Source organism: Rhinolophus hipposideros, assembly GCF_964194185.1.
Source record: "Rhinolophus hipposideros genome assembly, chromosome: 4".
NCBI lineage: Eukaryota > Metazoa > Chordata > Mammalia > Chiroptera > Rhinolophidae > Rhinolophus > Rhinolophus hipposideros.
In genome coordinates, this window is record NC_138050.1 from 29751421 (window position 1) to 29768730 (window position 17310).

Genomic DNA, 17310 nt, shown 5'->3' on the forward strand with positions numbered 1-17310 from the left:
TTTTTGCACCTGCAAAAACAGCTGTTACTAAAATCAACTGTTTTTGCTGCACAGGCTGTTGCATGTGACGGTGGTGTTTCTCCAGCCATGTGTGTAAGGGGTTAACCAAGCGGCAGTTGCACAATCCAGTACAATCCATTCCACAAAGCTAGCAATCTCTGTTTGAACATGTTCATAAAGCAGATACAGAGAAACGGATCAAGCCGCCAAAGGGCAGCTTGTTTGGAGAACAGAAGCACGCAGGCTGCTTTTCTTCTCCAGAAATTAGTCAGAGGACTCCAAAAAATGCTCTTTTCAGACTGTGTGAACTCTGAAACATCCTACATCTTCATCCTTCCACAGCATGACTCAAGTTCTTGGACAGACTTAACATTTTTGCTAAAACCGGCTATTAGCCCTAGCCACTTCCTTCCTTCCAGGCACTATTTTCAGTAGCAAAGACGTGGAGCCCCAGCACCTGTTGTTTCTGTGGCCGCAGAAGGCAGCCTCTACAAAGCCCTCATTTGCCGGCAGAGCAGGGCCAGCAATGCTCAGGCTGAGGCAGGGGATGGTCACAGTGTCCAGAGGGCTGGTCGGGGCCCAGAGGCCAAGCAGCCTCAGGAGGGAACGTCTCACCAACCATTTTCTGTGTCTCCTGACTCCAAGCTATGCGCAACCGGCTCTCCAGCCACCGCGTCTGTGGCGGGCCATTTCTAAGGGGCACAGCCCAGTGTCCCAGTCCTGCTATTCTGACACTCGTGTGGTGATCCCAGGGGAGGACAAGATCCTGGGGGTGACTGCCTAATATGTCGCCAACCTCATTCCACATGTTGGTAAGCAAACGTGACTGAGACACCGCCTCCAGAAGCTGACAGTCCCGTGGACTGTGACACCTTTGGAGGAGGGCGTCTACTGCAGCCTGAGAACAGATGGAGAGCTGGCTCCCAGCCCCGTGGCTGGTCAGGTTCAGGTCCCACTGGCTCTGATCATCCACGTGCCATAGGATGGAATTTCAGGATGAGGTGGCTGAATACCACCAGGTAAAAACCAGTTTCTGCCTGCACTCTCTTTCCAAACTAAAACTGGTACAGAGATATTGGATAGCTGACACTGTATTCCAGGGACCCATCTTGACTACCTGCTTGCAAGCCTCTTCCTAGCATGTTTTTGTCTTTCTTCAGTAGGAATTTGGCAGAATGGTGGGGTTCTTATTTTCACCTTTTATCTGGGTCTGTTTGTCCATAGCTAGAATAGCAGGGGGCTTTTAAAGCCTACTGAATTCAGTGTTGTAAGAATGGTCTCAAGCAAATGGAATGTCTAATGTTCCACCTCTCAGGCTTAGGGCAGGAGGCCATTTGGGGCTTAACATCTTTTTCATTCACATGCAAAATACTTTCCCAAAAGCACACGTTTGAAAATTCACAATCCTGAAGCCAAATCAGTAATTTTCCTCATTCCTAAGATTTTCATCTTGGTAGCCCTTATTAAGTTGGTGCAAATGTAATTGCAGTTTTTGCAATTATTTTTAACCTTTAAAATCGCAATTACTTTTGCACCAACCTAATACTTGGTAGTTTAGTACACTTTAGATTTGGGGGGGAAAAAGATACTATTTTAGGGTTTTAACCTCCAATGGACTTGTGTTGTATTTCTTATCCATGTTTATTTCTTCTTCTCTACAAATATACTGAAATACACTAAACACCTTCTTTGGCAGTTACTTCACCAAAACATGGAAAAAATGTTATGCTTGAGCATAGATTTAGAGACTTGCAAATGGTGTTCTGGAAGCCCTTTGCGGTTCCAGGATGTGCCAGGTTTTCTCAACCTTATGACGAGGCGGAAGTTCCTGTCACTGGAGTCACAGTTTACAGCTGTAAAACGCTCCTCATTATCAGGGAGTGACCTAGGTGCTGGCTGCAGAGAATGGAGACTCTTGTTCCAAAGGTTGTCACACTGCACTTGCTACTTAAAACACACACCACCAAGCCCATCATAAAAGCGTATCAGCTCGCACAGATGCCAGCCCAACAAAGCACGTGTCGTACTTCCTCTAACTGACAAAAACAAGATCTGAGGCTTGAGTCCTTGAGATGCCCCATCTCAGTGGTTTTTCTTCCTCATGTCACCCCTAGGCATTGCATTGTATAACTAGCTTGTTTTCCTACACTATAGGCAAGTAGCCCTTAGAAACAATACAGCCTTTATCAGAAATACTTTAAAGGTGATGGCTTTTCACGGCCTCATTAGCAATGAATGATCTTTAATACTGCAACTGTGCAGTTCCAAATCCTGAACTTTCTTTCACCTGGTAAGGTTCGGTAAGTCTGGTTACAACCACAGAAATGGAGGAAGCAAGTGGGATGGACTTTGGGACCTGCAGAGCCACTGAAAGGGGAAGAATGTAAGCTGGGTGCTCCTTCTGTGTTTGGAAAAGGGAACAGGGACAGGCAACAGGCCGTGGGACTTAGGGCCACATTTGACAACAGGATGACTAAAGAAAAGGATTTAGATATAAGTCACAAAGAACGGGACTGATTTATTTAGGACGTGGGAGAAGAGTAGGGCTTAACTGAAGAGTGCTAAGGGGGCCTGAGCATTTCTGACCTCCTTGTGACACCTCTAATCACTAAGAAAGTGAGGCTTTCCTGTGGAATTGAGGTAAACACACGGTCAGCAAAGTACTTCACACAGAAGCAGTCAACCATCTATGCGGCATTTCAATGACAACATGTTAAGCAGTAAAATGCTTCAGTTAATTTTTGTTCAGGGTTGGATAATTTTATGACCCCTAATTATATCTGCAGGCACACACAGAGAGAGGAATGAAGACAGCCCTTTGTTCTTTCACTGAAGGCACCTTTTCAAATATTAACTTAGTAATCTCCTCTATAACACCCCCAGAGGTAGTTGGTAGGCAGCTAAGTCTTAGTATCCTGATTTTATTGATATCATAGAAGCAGGAGAGGTTAGTGCAATGGCTTTCCCAAGGTCAGAGATACACCTTGAAATACCAGATGGGTGATGGAGTCTGGGTCTCTTCCATTCAATTTCTCACTTGAAAAGACATGCCTTAAGTTCTGAGGGCACGTTCTATGTCTAAGGCCTCAGGTTTTAGAAAGAAGATGGACATGGAGTAGGAACCCAACAAACATTTCCCCTTCTTGCAAAGTATCTTATCCATGGGCCTGGTATGTGACGAAAATACAAATTTTAGTCATTCATATAAGCCTCTGGATAAGAACAGGAAAAGCACAGAGGTGGGTGGCATTTGCTCACGGCAGAGGAGAATAGTGGAGTGGTTAAAAAGACTCCTTCCATAGTCACACCAGACTCGGGCTTAACGCAGGCCCTTGACTCTCACTACATATGTAACCTGGAGTAAAGGCATTTTCAGTTTAAGTCTCCATTTCCTCCATGTGAAATGAAGATAAATTCCCTACCCTGTCCACAACCTTGATGAGTGCTGAAGGTAACTCTTGTAGAACAAACAGTGCAGCGCCTGGCTCAGGATGAGCCCTTAGTACAGCAAGCCATTCCTATCCTCACAGTAGGACCGCCCAAGGTTTCTTGTGGTGGAAAAGGGAAACATTTTTGGTCCTCAAGAAGAAAGGATACTTTGTCAGTCCTGTTCCATGATTGTGCTCTAAAGTAGATACAGACAAAGCCAGGCATGATGCCCATTAAAAATTTAACTATATATCATATTCATTTATTATCAATCCACAGGATAATTTGATTGCTACATGAGCTCATAAAAGCTTTTTCACCTTTACAAAATTAAAAAAAAAATGTGCCACAAGGATGTAATAACAACTGCTGATAAACAAGAAAAGGAATCTTAAAATTATAAATTTGCTGTAGAAAAGATAAAAAACAATTATATTTTCTTTAGAATTTTACCTTGAATAAAATATTCCCCTGTATAAAAAATAAAAAAGCTTGCTCTGGTTAGAATTAGTTATTTTTTTGTCTTCAAATCTGGGAATTTGCATAAGGTCTCCATGATAGTTTTCCTTTGTACCGCGTGGCATTCAAGCATAGCAGATTAGAAAGATTTTCTCTCTTTTTTTTAAAGCAGTCTTAACGTGGGGCATCTGTGGAGAAGTTCATTTTCTTCTTCTCCTCCTCAGGGATGTGGAACACAGCCTTTGAGGGAGGAAAAGGAGGAAAGGAACGGGATGGGATGGGAAGAGCGACGAAAGGCAGGGAAGGAGTTGCTGAATGTGCTGTGAAATAGAGCAAGATCACGAGAAGGTCTATCTGTAAGTGCTTTAAGATAAGGTGCAGAAGCCGACTGCAACGTCGCTAGTACTGCCCTATGTACATATTCACAAGAATAAAAAATTCCAGCTAGTTCACATTTTCTCATCCATTCTGAGGCATCCACTCCACCATGCTGGCCTTGACCGCAGGCAATGCAGCACCTCGCTGCTCGTGTGAGTGTTGGTCCTATGACGTCCTTGAACTTGAGGGAGCAGCCCTGGGAGATCCAGCAGGCTCTAGAGATACACGTCTACCAATGGGCTGGAGTCCTGAGTTAAAAAGCTCCAGTACTGGAGTTGGACACAGCAATCAATGTTCTATTGTCAAGGCTTTTTCCCTTAGATTTGTCTAAAATAGGTGTCAGAGAGAAAAATAAAATACAAACAAACAACAAAACAAAGCCAAGAAATCCCAACAACCACCAGGGGAAGTCAAAGGCTTAACAGCTCTTGACGCGGGCCTGGGTGATATCTGATGTTTTCTTGATGACACTGGCCCTAGTTTCCCGGTCTGGCCGACTGCTGCTGGGTGCTGGAGTCACAGAGGAAGTGAGGGGGTGGTCTGGGTAGGGGGGCCAGGAGCTGCTGAAAGGCAGCGGATAGCTCTCCTCTTTGATGGTGACCTGGAGATCAGGCTTGTTGGAAGTCACGAAGGTAGCCATGCTGGGCAGCAGGTAGGTGCTCCGCGTCCCCATGTTGCTGAGGTACTGTTTGCCTTCAATGTTCCTCTTCCGCCAGTGTGGTCGTCCCTTTCAAAGAAAATAATTAAAACATATTTTTGCCTTCTATTGAATGGCTTTAAAAAAACAACAACACGCACCACTGTTCCCACGTGTTGGTTTAATTCAATTTCATGAGAGTGGTGGAAGCCACAGAAGCTTAGCAACTCTACGCCCCTCAACTGAAATCCATACCCCGCTCTTCATACCCCAAGCAATGGTTTCTCTTCCCTTTTTATAAATTCCTATTTGCTACCTCCCAGAAATACAGCCAAGACTGTTCTATGAAGGCAGGAAAACAAGGCAGCAACTTGGTTTCCGGTTCCCCTCTACTCTGGCTGCCCAGCCTGATTGTTAGGTAGGTTTTAGGACATGCTGGCTGGTTTGTCATGGTGACTTGGTTCCTCACGGATGGCCCAATCCGATCTTTGAGTCAACCTGCATTTTCAGAGGGAGGGAAGTGAGAAACTCAGTGCCAGACAGTGAATGCCCCTTGATTGCTTTCAAATGGGTGCAGCTTTAGAGCTCCAGTGTGCCAAGTAAATAGCTGGCCTCAAAGGTAGCTTCATTCAGAGAAGGAGCTGGAATTCTGACCTTGAAGAAACAGGGTCAGAATGTATGTGAGCCTCTACACCGAGTATTGTCTTTTCAGAATTCCTGGGCTATACTTCAAAGTATTTAGACAGTGGGAAATCACTAATTCAAACAACCATTAGTCAGTCTCTCCCTCTCTCTTTTCTCTCAAGCACAGACACAAAGCAGGCTTTAGCAGGAATATTTCCATCACCATTACAGCCATTTCCTGCCATTGTGTGGGCCCAGCCTAGAGGAGGGAAATGGAAGGGGAGAACTCAGAATCAGGACTGAACACACACCTGGCCTCTGGGCACGGATCACAGGAGGAAGGGACTCCAGGTACATGTGGAGATGCTTCTGCTTAGCACTTTCTGGTCACTGCTTTTGGCCACTTAGACATCCTATTTCTGCTTGTGAATTAGGATGTTTATAGTGGTAAGGATATCAGCATTTCCTGGCCTCAACTTCAATTTCCTTTTCCTGCCGTCATAGCCTCTCTAATGGTAACATCTTACTCCCTTTCCTCCCATTCAGTTCCCAAAGCTTAATTTTATAATTCAAAATCCAAAAGTATGGTAAATTTTATGTTCTGTATATTTTACCACAAAAAAAAAAAGAAAAAAAGAAAAATCCAAAAGTAAAACTTGTGATCAAAAGAAAAGAAACTTAACTAGCAGCAAGGAAACCACAGGGCTAGTTGGGAACACCTTCCCACTGCGTCTGCGGGAGCTGAGTGGCGGCAGCCATGCTTACCTCGGTGCTCTCTTCATCACTGGGCACACTATCGGTAGTTTCGCTTTCTGTTCACAGAGAGAAAAACACAGGGCCATCATTCCTGCCACGCAAACTGGTTTGAGGCTCAGGCAGTGTTTAAAAAATGTATCAGCACTTCTTTTTTTCAAAAGAGAAATGAGTAACTAAACTCATCATCTCTGTCCCCTTTGTAAGGTCAATCACTTGTACGTAGGAGATACTAGAATGAATTAGATTTCTCTAATTTTTGCCCTTCAGAGGAAGGTTTTAGAGCTGAGGAGAAGCTTCCTTTCCATGGGCCAGGCTATATTTATTCACAGCCACCATTTCCCAGGATAGGGTGTTGGTCCCAGTAGTGCCAATCTCTGTTCCCTCCTGCCTCCACACGAGGCCTGGTCGTCACCACTGCTCTTTACACAGTGGCCCACGCTGGTTCTCTCTTCCAGTCTGTCAATTAGTTCACGTGAGCCCCAACTCAGAGTCTTCCTAGATCACCCCTATTCGACTCAGATCCCTCTTTTACCTCATATCCTTCGATTTCTAAGTTCAATTTATACTCATAATTTCGATTTGTAAGTTGCATCTTCCACCCGGGTTACTGTGGGTGGACAGACTCTAGGTGGGTGCCAGGATCCTCATCTCCTGGTGTTTACTTTCTTGTGGGATTCCCTCCTTGGGAGTGTGGGTGGAAACTGTGACTTGCTTTGAACCAACAAAACACAGTGAAGGCAATGGGATGTGGGTGATTATACAACGTAAGATTAAATCCTGTCTTGTGAAGAGGAGACTCTCTCTTGCTAGCTTCAAGGAAGCGAGCAGCCATGTTGGGAAGGTTTGCACAGCAAAGAACTAAAGGCTGCTTCCAACGTTTAGCAAGAAACTGAGGCCTTTGGTGTGACAACCTGCAAGGAACTCCATTCTGCCCCAAACCCTATGAGCTTGGATGAAAATTGTCCCCCTTTGGTCCTCAGATAGGACAGCAGCCCTGGACTGTACCTCAACTGCAGGTCTGTGCAGGGAGTACCCTGAGCAGAGGACCCAGCTCAGCCATGGCTGTATTCCTGACACTCAGAAATGGCGGGATAATAAATGTGTGCTGTTTTAAGCCACTAGGTTTATGGGTTAGACTGTTATGCAGCCATGGGTAACTAATTCTGTTCCCATCCTGATTCAGTCTGCCAGCTGTGAGACACAGAACAGGGTACTTCACTACACTGAGCGGCAGTTTCCTCATCTGCAAAATGGGAGTATAACACCTTCCAAAGAGGATTCTGTGATGGGTGAGTGAGAGGTAGGGGGAGAGGCCTGGCACCGGGCCTGGCACACGGCACACACTCATTAAATGTCAATGTGCCTTTGAACTGAGCTATTAGGCCTTGGTCAACATTGGATTGGCACACGCTAGATTACCAGAGTCAAAGTTAAGAGCTAGTGATTACATATCTCCTGTACAAATAGTACAGGATTTAAGTAAAAAAAAAATATATATATATATATATATATTTTTTTTTTAAGTAAACAATTTTATTTTTTAAGTAAAAAAATATTTTTAAGTAAAAAATATTTTAATTTATTTAGTAACATTTAAAAAATTGAAGTAGAAAAATCGATGGTGTACAGTTGTTCAGTGTTCATAGCTTTGAGAAATGAAAGTACAAAGGGTAGAACTTCTGAAATACACAGACCCTTAAAGATCCCTGAGGCTGGGTCATTCCTTTGACAGGAAGTCCGAAAGAGAAACTGTAACATTAATGAAGTGCCGTGCGCCAGGGCTGCGCCGGTGCCTTTGTAGGCAGGTGTCGCTCAGGCCTCCCCAAAATTCTAAATAGGAAAGTAGCTCCTATCAGCCCCTATTAAGTGGAAGAGCTTGTGTGCTCTGGTGCTTTTTACCCGCTTTCACTCGAACCTACTAAGGGACGGGCCTCCAGTCTCACATCTTGCTGGTGGCATGGCTGGGACAGACCCAGCCCAGGCAGAGCCCTTTCAACTAGCCACAGACCAGGGTCTCTACGAATTAAAGGCTGAGGAACAAACAGACAAACTGAGCCACAGGTTCATTCCTTAAACAATGAAAGCGAGAATGCTGACCATGCTGGCTTCACCCTGGAGCCTTCTTGCACGTTTCTCAGTCACCGTTCTGCAGTGACTTCTCCCGGGCAAGAGTGATCACCAAGGAGTTACCATGAGCAACTGGACGATGGGCCTCTCCTCTCCTCACCTCAGACTGAGCAGATTTTCCCAAAGCCTCCACGACTGGGAGCAACAGACCCTTGGCTGGCAATGGCACTAGCTATCAAGATAAAGTGGCAACACCAGGCACAAGAAATGTTTCCACACGAAAACAAATTCAACAAAAAAGGAAAGTCTCCCCCTCACGTGACCCTCCTGGTAGCCTGTACCCTGAGGAGGCAGGAATCAGTCTACCACTCCCAAGAAAAACGAGGAACAGAGATGTTGAGAAACCTGCCAAAGTTGCAGACTGAGTCAGCAGAGAGGAGAAAACAAAACTGCACTTCTGATTCCAGGGTCTGGTGTACTGAACGCAGCAACTGCTTCCTGAAGCACTCCTGCTGCTCCTGCCTCTGACGAAATTTCAAGATCCCCTTTCCATTTTTATGCTTAGCTTTCTCTGCTCCGAAACCAAGGTTTCTCTTCCTTTCGTCTACATCTAGGATCCTCCACTCCTAGTCACCCTCCACAGATACCATCATCTTCTGTTCCTTTCCCCTTCAAATAAAAACAAACAGACGCCAACAAGCATGCTCGGGGGGCAGTTAACACCAAGGGTCTGGGATTCTGCCATAGCCCAAGTCACAGTAGCGAGGGAGTTGGAAGGCAGGCCCTGGGTAAGACTCCTTGGCAAGACCTTGCCCAGACCATGAACATGATCAGAATGTTAACTGCCTTTAAGTTCCCAGTTTTCAACTTCAGGGAAATAGTTGGAGACAAGAAAAGACACCACATGGTTCTAAGCTAAGACCAACTGCCTCTGAAGTAGTTATGAAGACTCTCCATATTAGCAAACTTGAGATTTCTAATTGTTATTGTTTAGAAGAATGGCCTTGAGTGCCTTCGGCCACCTAGGAAGAGATGCTTGAAGCTCCAGCCAGAGGACCCAAGACTCTTCTCTCTAGAATAATAGTGGTTCTCACAGCTACCCCTGAAACATGGGCTCAAAGTGCTTTGTTGGGGGTACGCCTGACCATTTGCCTCTGTTGCCTTGGTTTTACTTCACCAGTGCCATTTTCAAGGTCACTTCTTATACCACAAATGAGCTCACTGCAGAGCTGCTTCTAGATCAATATTACTGCCGAAATATCGAGTTATTTCATTTTCCCTTTTGATCAGTTTGAATTTGGTTTTCAATTGACTCTGAATACAAGAGAATAAAAAAAAAAATTGGGAGTTGCTTCCCTAGCATTGTCTGAATAAACTGAAAGAACAGTAACAGGTAGATGAGTAATTCGTTTCATCTTTCTGGCCTCAGTTTCCCTGAAAGCAACTGGGGAGGGAGGAAAGGGGGAGATGTGGATTAGATGATCTCAAAGATTGTTCTTCCAGAGCTGTAGTTCTAGGATGACACTCGTCTTAGGTTCACACTCCACTTCAGCCCAGTTTTTACTGTCAAACCATCTCAGGAACATTATGCAGGCAGAGATAATATGTTTTACGATAAAGCCTTTCTGCACTTTGACATCCTGGTACATTTTCTGGAAGACTCTTGTTCAACAAGTTTTATTAAGATCGACCAGGATTTCTTTCCCTTCATCATTTCCTCAATTACTTTCACAAGAAGGCTTGTTTAGAAGGTTCAAATCAGAGTCATCTTAATCTCAAAGCACTTTTTTCTCTGCCACACCCAACAGAATGCAATGGTTTCCATAAGCACCGAAAGCCGCTACTCCTGGTTTCTGGTCAGCAGGTAATCTCTGTTCTCTCGGTTATAACCAGTTAATCCTTTGTAGCATGCTCTCTTCTCCAGCTACGTAGTCGTCTCCGTCCTCTTCTCTAGCCTTCTCCAAAATGTTGGTGGCTTTCTTTTACAAAACATCAACAGCTTAATAAAATTCTGGTGCCACACATCAGACAAGAGGCCACTTTATGACAGACCTTTAAAAATAAAATGACTCTCCTCTAGTTTCTCAAGGTTGGGCTTTGGGACACCGTGCCCCAGGATGAAAGTTTTATGAATCCAACTAGAATTTTATGTTGTCTTAAAACACCCAATACAAGTACTTCCACTCAAAGACACTCTTTTCTTGCTCACCGTAATATTTAGACCATAGAGAAGAAAGATTTGCAAAACTGAATGTGGTTTTGTAATACTGCTGGAATTATACTTCAGTGTTCAGTAGGGGGAAAAATTGCTAACAACAGCCTCCAAATACCAGTTTCCTAAACAAATGAATGGAAGTGGTTAGAGGAGGTTGAAATTCAGTTGAATAATCCAAACAAAAAAACCCTGTCATGGAAAACAGGCAAACAGCCAATCCTACTGGTGAACATGAAGGTAGAAAGGTGAATACAACCAAAAAGCTCCCTTTCCTAGCAGCATGCTCTAAAATTCCTGACTAAATAAGACAAACTAGCCATGGTCAGTAACAGATAAATTTCTTATGTGTCTGCACACTCTAGCAAAGTAGCAGTGATAAAACATTTTGGCTCCAACCAATAAGCCTTCCTCCAAAGGGTTCTGGAGAATTCAGACAATGAAAACAACAGAAAGAGCTAAAGGCCAGGTTCCAACAAAACCCCGCTGCCTGCCAGCCTGGCACTGAAATCCTTTTTTTCAAACCTATGCAAATGTCCTGAAAAGGGTAATGAAATTTTCATTTCTCTCTGCATGAATCAGCTGTTCTTGGGATTCTTCTGGTAAAGCAAAATGCCACTGCTGGCAGAACAGCAAGAAGTCTTTCGTGAATCCCCAAGAAGACTTTAGAAAAAGTCTTACTCAACACATAAACAGAAAAGTGTATTCTAAAGCTCCAACCCCTTAAAACACACACACACACACACACACACACACACACACACACGGAGTATAATAATGCCTGTAGCCGCTTGATATAGAAGAAAGTCACAGATTTTTGGCCATAGCTACGTAAATATAAGCGGAGTAGCTTAGTATTTCAAGCCTTAGTTATCTCCACTGTGAAGTTGAATCAGAAACATTCTGTTCTACCACCCTCGGTGGGTCCCTGATACCAAGATGTGGGTATGTTCTGATGACAGAGCCCTGTGCAGCTGTGCAGGGCAGCATTAGCGTTAAGAGCAGAACTTTGGCATAAGCTACATGTGGGTTCTAACTATGCTACCCTGTTGTTCATCCCTGGACACACTACTTTACCCACATTGGCCAGAGATTCCTAATTCTTAAAAGAGGGAATAATGATGGTACCCAAGCTGGTAGGGTTATTCTTATGTTAATTAAGGCAGTGGATGCCAAGCACCAGCACAGTTCCCAGGGCACAACCAACATGTAAGAAGTCGGAGGGGACTGGCAAAGATCAATGAGGGATTCACACACAGGATTTCAAAATACGCTTGATGAATAAATAACTGATGACAAGCTTATCCTGTCTGACAGATTATAAGCGTCATGAAGCCAAGGCTTGTTCTCACATTCCTTAAGGCTCGTTCTCACATTCCTTTAATGTTCTTAGCACAAAAGCAAGTTAGGACCTTGAGGACATAATGCTAAGTGAAATAAGCCAGTCACAAAAGGACAAACACTGTATGACGCCACTTATGTGAGGTACCTCGAGTAGCCATAGTCACAGAAAGTAGAATGGCGGTTGGCAGAGGTGAGGGAGAGGGGGAAGAGGGAGTTTAATGGGCAGACTTTTAGTTTTGCAGATGAAAAAGTTCTGGAGATGGGGAGGGTGGTGATGGTTGCACAACAATGTGAATGTACTTAATGCCACTGAACAGTACACTTAAAATAGCAAAAATGGTACATTTTATGTACATAAAATATTTTACCACAATTTTTTTTAAAGTTAAAAAAACAAGAAAGTTGTGGTTCAGGTTACTGAGTGACTGATAATTCACAAACAAACTGTCATTTGAATCAATCTAATTCTCATGCTGATTCTGTGCCAATCACTGGGTGGTACCTTATCTGAGGGACACTCTATCTGGCAGCACACAAAAAGGACACTGGGAAGAATTCCTGAACTATTTATTACAGCTGAATGTAGTTACTCATGATAGGGCGTCTGTTTTTTCAGTTTGAATGTTTACGAGTAATAACAGTGGCTCGTAATTTATATTTCCTAATTATAATTGAGACCAAAACAATTAAATGGAGACCACCGGGAAGAGAGGATAGATATGATGATGTAATGTTGGTGGGGAAAAGAAGCCATCACTTTATTCTGTAAAAATGGAAGAACCAACTGAACTGGGTTCTCATCCTCTGCCTGTCTGGGCGAATTCCTGCAATTACGTGGCCATTCCCTGAGAAATTAGAAATGGGCCCAGCTGCCTGGCCCAATTAGAAGCTGTACTAAATCGGGAAAAAAAAAATAAAAGGACACGTATGTGGAAGGGACACGTAAACCTGGTGGAATGGTGTGGGGACAGAGTCCCAGAGAGCAGTTTCCAGGCTCTCCGCCTCACGTGGAAAGGTGCTGGCTTGGGTAGTAGATGGCTGTCAGCTGTGGCTAGTTGGCCATCAGCTGTTGCCCGTTAGCCATTAACCACTGATATAACTACCGTGGCTGTGTTGGTTGGTCAGTCGTTTGGTTGGCAGGCAGAGAAGTGGACAGCAGGTTGCAGGTCACGTGACTCCAGCCTTCAGTGAGACTATAGTGGTGTGACTCCCCTCCTATGGCTCCGTGACCTCACCCTATCCTGTGTTCGTATGTGGGGAACAGGACCAGAGACACCTCGCAGGCCACCTCACACGACAAATGGCGCAGTGAGCAGGGTCCCCCTAATGACAAATGGAATGGAGCATAGGGTCTGAAGGTTGTGTTCAAGTCCTGACCCAAACACTTACTGGCTGTGTGACCTGGAACAACTGCTTTCATTTCCCAAAATGAAAGAACTGTTAGAGATGATCCGTAAGGTCCTACCCAGCTTGGTCAAACTCAGATTCCATTCCAAATGCCCTTCCCAATTTCTGATAATTTATGCAAAAAAAAATAGAGTCAGATGAACTACTTCCCCGAAGAAATCTTATTATTTGTTAGTCATGCATGAAAATGTGATAGGTGATCAAGGAAAGCAATGCCGTGACCAGGTCTTCTAACTGAGAACAAAAGTGCCCAAGATGGTGCTTGTTAAGAAAATCAAAGCAAGAACAATTCCCAGGAGAGAGAAAAGCTTCTTTGCTATGTGGTGAAACGGGTGGCCTTAGACTAAAGGACTTCCCTCCCGCCCTCCCTTGTTCCTTGCTCAGTTCCAAAGTTTCCCTCCAACCCCTTACCTGCGTAGGAAGACACGGGGGAAATCTGCAGAGGATAGAGCTCACTCATGCTGACCGGCTGCTCATCGCTCTCAGTGGTCACCTCCACAACTTGGCAAATATCTGGCGGATTAGTGACAATCTCTTGATCCTCAATGTTGCTGTCCAGATGTGACTGTCCTACAACTTCAAAGAAAAGACAGCCATTATGCACCAACGTAGCCTGACTTCACAATTCTAGCACACACGCTCAAGACATAAAAACCCCACAAACTTTCCCCCAAAAAAGCTAAATAGCCAGGAGTCAGATTCTCAGTCACCACATGTCATCTGCCATGAAACCGAAGAACAAGCCTTAGCTTTGGGTTAATGTCTCCAGAGAGGCAGCGTGACAAAAACCTGGCTCCCCAGGACTATTTCCAGCATGCCTGCCAATGGGGCTTACATGTGGCAATGTCCCAAACTCAATGCAGTCACAGCCAAGGCTGTAGGACCAGAAGCTGCATCCGGACCCAGCCCCAGAGCCAGCCAGACAGTGCTTTGAACCTGACCCATTTCTGTTCTCTGCTTTTGTTCTGAGGGAGGCTGCTGTGCTATTTTCCATGTCCTGGGGTCCACATTATCAAATCTCAGTAAGGAGCAAAGACCAGCAAAGACCCCACAGTGTCATTTCTAGCTGGGGGGTGCTCTGTGAGTACTCCTAGCCCTCTTCTTACTCTGCAGGCAAAGCAACCTCTTGATGAAATACCGGAACAATGGACAGAATGGTTTCCCGATTCTAACACATTAGTAGCATCAACTCCTCAGCACACTGACAAGATGAATTCTGACCACCTGGCTCTGAATCCTGCCTCAATTTTTAAAAAATCAAACATTTTACTTTGAGATTATTATAGACTCACATACTATTATGAGAAATAATACAGAGATCCTGTGTACCCCTTTATCCAAGTTTCTCTCCTCCAATGGTAACACCTCACGGAATCAGTATATCGAGATATTGACAGCAATCCATACATCTTGTTCAGATTTCCTCAGTTTTACTTGTACTCTTTTGTGTGTGTGTTTATGTGTGTGTACTTAGTTCTGTGCAACTTTATCACATACGTAGTTTCACGTACCCACCACCACGTCAAAAAACTGAACAGTTCCATCATCTCAAGTATCTCCTAAGTAACCCTTCAGTAACCATATCCACCTTCCTTCAGCTTCCTCCCCTTATCTCTAACCCATAATTATACTAATCTGCTTCCCACTTCTCGAATTTTTGTCATGAATAGATTCACATAGTAATCTTTTGAGATTGGCTTTTTTCATTCAGCATAATTCCCTGGAGACTTATTCATTCAAGTTATTGTGTGCATCAGTAGTAGTAGGTTTCATTGCTTGAGTAATATTTCATGGTATGGATATACCACAGCTTGATTAACTAGTCACCTATCGAAGGACTTCAGGGTTATTTCCATTCTTTGGCTATTACAAATAAGGCTGCTATGAACATTGGTGCACAGGTTTTATATAAACATATGTTTCCATTTCTCTGGGACAAATGCCCAAGAGTGCAATTGCTGGATCATATGGTAATTACATGTTTAGTTTTATAAGACACTACCAAATCGTTGTCCAGAATGGCTATACCATTTTACATTTCCACCAGCAGTGTATGGGTGATCTAACTTAGACACGTTTTTGTCAGCTTTTGGTATTACGACTTTTTTTTTTTTACTTTAGCCATTCTGATAGGTGTGTAGTAATATCTCAGTGTGGCTTTAATTTGAATGCTCCTAATGTCCTGCCCTACTTTTAAACAGAGCTCACTTTGTATGTCAGTTGGCAATTAATTAGATATACTTGAAAACTGGCACCAATAAATGAATGCGAATGATGCTGTTTTCCCAAGGCCCTCAAAGTACATTGCCATCATAATCAATGCTTTACTCATGTTTCACGTGTAAGTTTTTCTTTAACATTTCATCCCATGAGAATGACAGGGAAAGCATCACTACCCTCCTATAAATGAAGAAACTCAGGCACAGAGACATAGAGTGACTTGTCCAAAGTCACGTGTTTGGATTATGTGCATTGCTCTAAGTCCCTGCCATTTCCTAGGCCATCTGTAAAATGTTCAGGGTTAGGCAGAAAGGCGGCTGCATTCCAGTCTCCTTGAGAAGTCAGCCATCACGGATGAGTTCCTGTTTTCACTGCTCAAAGCATTTTAATTGCTCGAGGATTTTTGTTTATAAATGGGTTCCTGTTTTGATTGCTTTTTGGGAGGTGATAAAACAACTAGCATAAGGTAGGGAGAACATTACCTGATTTCTACTCAGGGAAGGTTTTAGAAGGGAGTGAGAATTCATGGGTTCTCTAATGAAGAAAGGAAAGGCACCAAAGAGGCTGGGAAAGGAGATTTGGGGATGTGATAAAAGAGTCCACAAAGCCACAGCATACAGAAGGGAAGGGAAATTGGATGCTGCTTGGGTTTTCCTGGAAGGGATAAAATGAAAGAAAAGGAAGGCAGGCTAAATATGGCAGGCAGACACCCAAATTCTTATTTTATCCTTTGGACTATCTATTTGAGCATGAGAACATCAATTATGCAGGCCACCAGACACAGGCTGAGTGCCGACACCGACCTCTCTCAAGTTTCTTCTGCCTCTTCTCCCAAATAAAACAAAACAGCAGGAAAACGAGATTTCCCCGAGTTCTAAGAAGCAGTTAATGGGTGGAGATAGAAACCAAACAGAGTGTGTGTGTGTGTGTGTGTGTGTGTGTGTGTGTGTGTGTGTGTACAGGTACAAGCAATACCCACTCTGAGGCAATAAAGGTCTTAACACAAATGTGATTTACATCAAAGCCACTTTAACTCCTAATACTCCAAAGTTCATTTCTCTTTCATACTGTTACTCTGAATAACAAGCTAACTAGGAGTATAAACAATGGCAGCCGTTCAAGCATCTTTCTAATTATATCCCTTTGTTCTGGCTAACAGTTCCCTCCCTCATTGTTTTTCCCCATAATGCCTAACTCAGTGATTCAACTAACAAAGATTTATTTGAGCACCTACTTTGTACAGGACATTACTGTCAAGTACTAGGAGGGGCAGAGAAAAGTCAACCCAGTCAAGGATCTGGTTCGTAGAAGCCCAGTAGGGCTACAGACCAGCACATGCTAGAGAGTAAGTTTAGGACAGTAGTGGAAAAAAAGGGGGGGGGAGGGAGAAGGCAGCAAGATGCCATGGGATGAGTGCTAAAGTGGAATTTTTTTCCAGTTCGAGGAATCAAAGGCTTCAATGTGGCAGCGACATGGGGTGGGGGGGGGGTGAGCAACAGGCAGTATTCACAATGCCTTTTTTTGAGCCTTTTCCTGACCACCCCAGAACAGACTGACCTCTCTTTCCTGAGTGCCTCTCACTCACTGTCCCCACTGCTCAGCCAAAACTACAATGTGACACGACCTTGTGACATTTCTTGACTTTCTGCCTCGCACTGCAAGCTAATTCCACATAGCTTTATTTAACTTTTTATTTGTGTGTCATCTCCCAACCAAATTAGGACTCCTGAGAGACCTGAGAACCTGCATTAGAACTTTTTGTATCAAGTATAGCAGA

The 17310-nt window shown here is 43.9% G+C and overlaps 1 protein-coding gene across 16 annotated transcripts in view; it reads right to left on the reverse strand.

Annotated features, from left to right (window-relative positions):
• Positions 1–3662: 3662 nt before the first annotated feature.
• Positions 3663–17310, reverse strand: part of IRF2 (interferon regulatory factor 2) — a 75279-nt gene continuing 61631 nt past the window's right edge. For 13 of the 16 annotated variants that reach the window (XM_081046229.1, XM_081046227.1, XM_081046230.1 and 10 more), the window contains 3 exons: positions 13725–13889; positions 6293–6339; positions 3663–4993 (listed from right to left, as the gene is read on the reverse strand). In XM_081046229.1, the coding sequence (XP_080902355.1) occupies positions 4685–4993; positions 6293–6339; positions 13725–13889 (521 nt within the window). In that variant the 3' untranslated portion in view covers positions 3663–4684. The remainder of the gene's footprint in view (positions 4994–6292; positions 6340–13724; positions 13890–17310) is intronic. The other 3 variants (XM_081046222.1, XM_081046224.1, XM_081046223.1) reach the window with 1 other exon arrangement.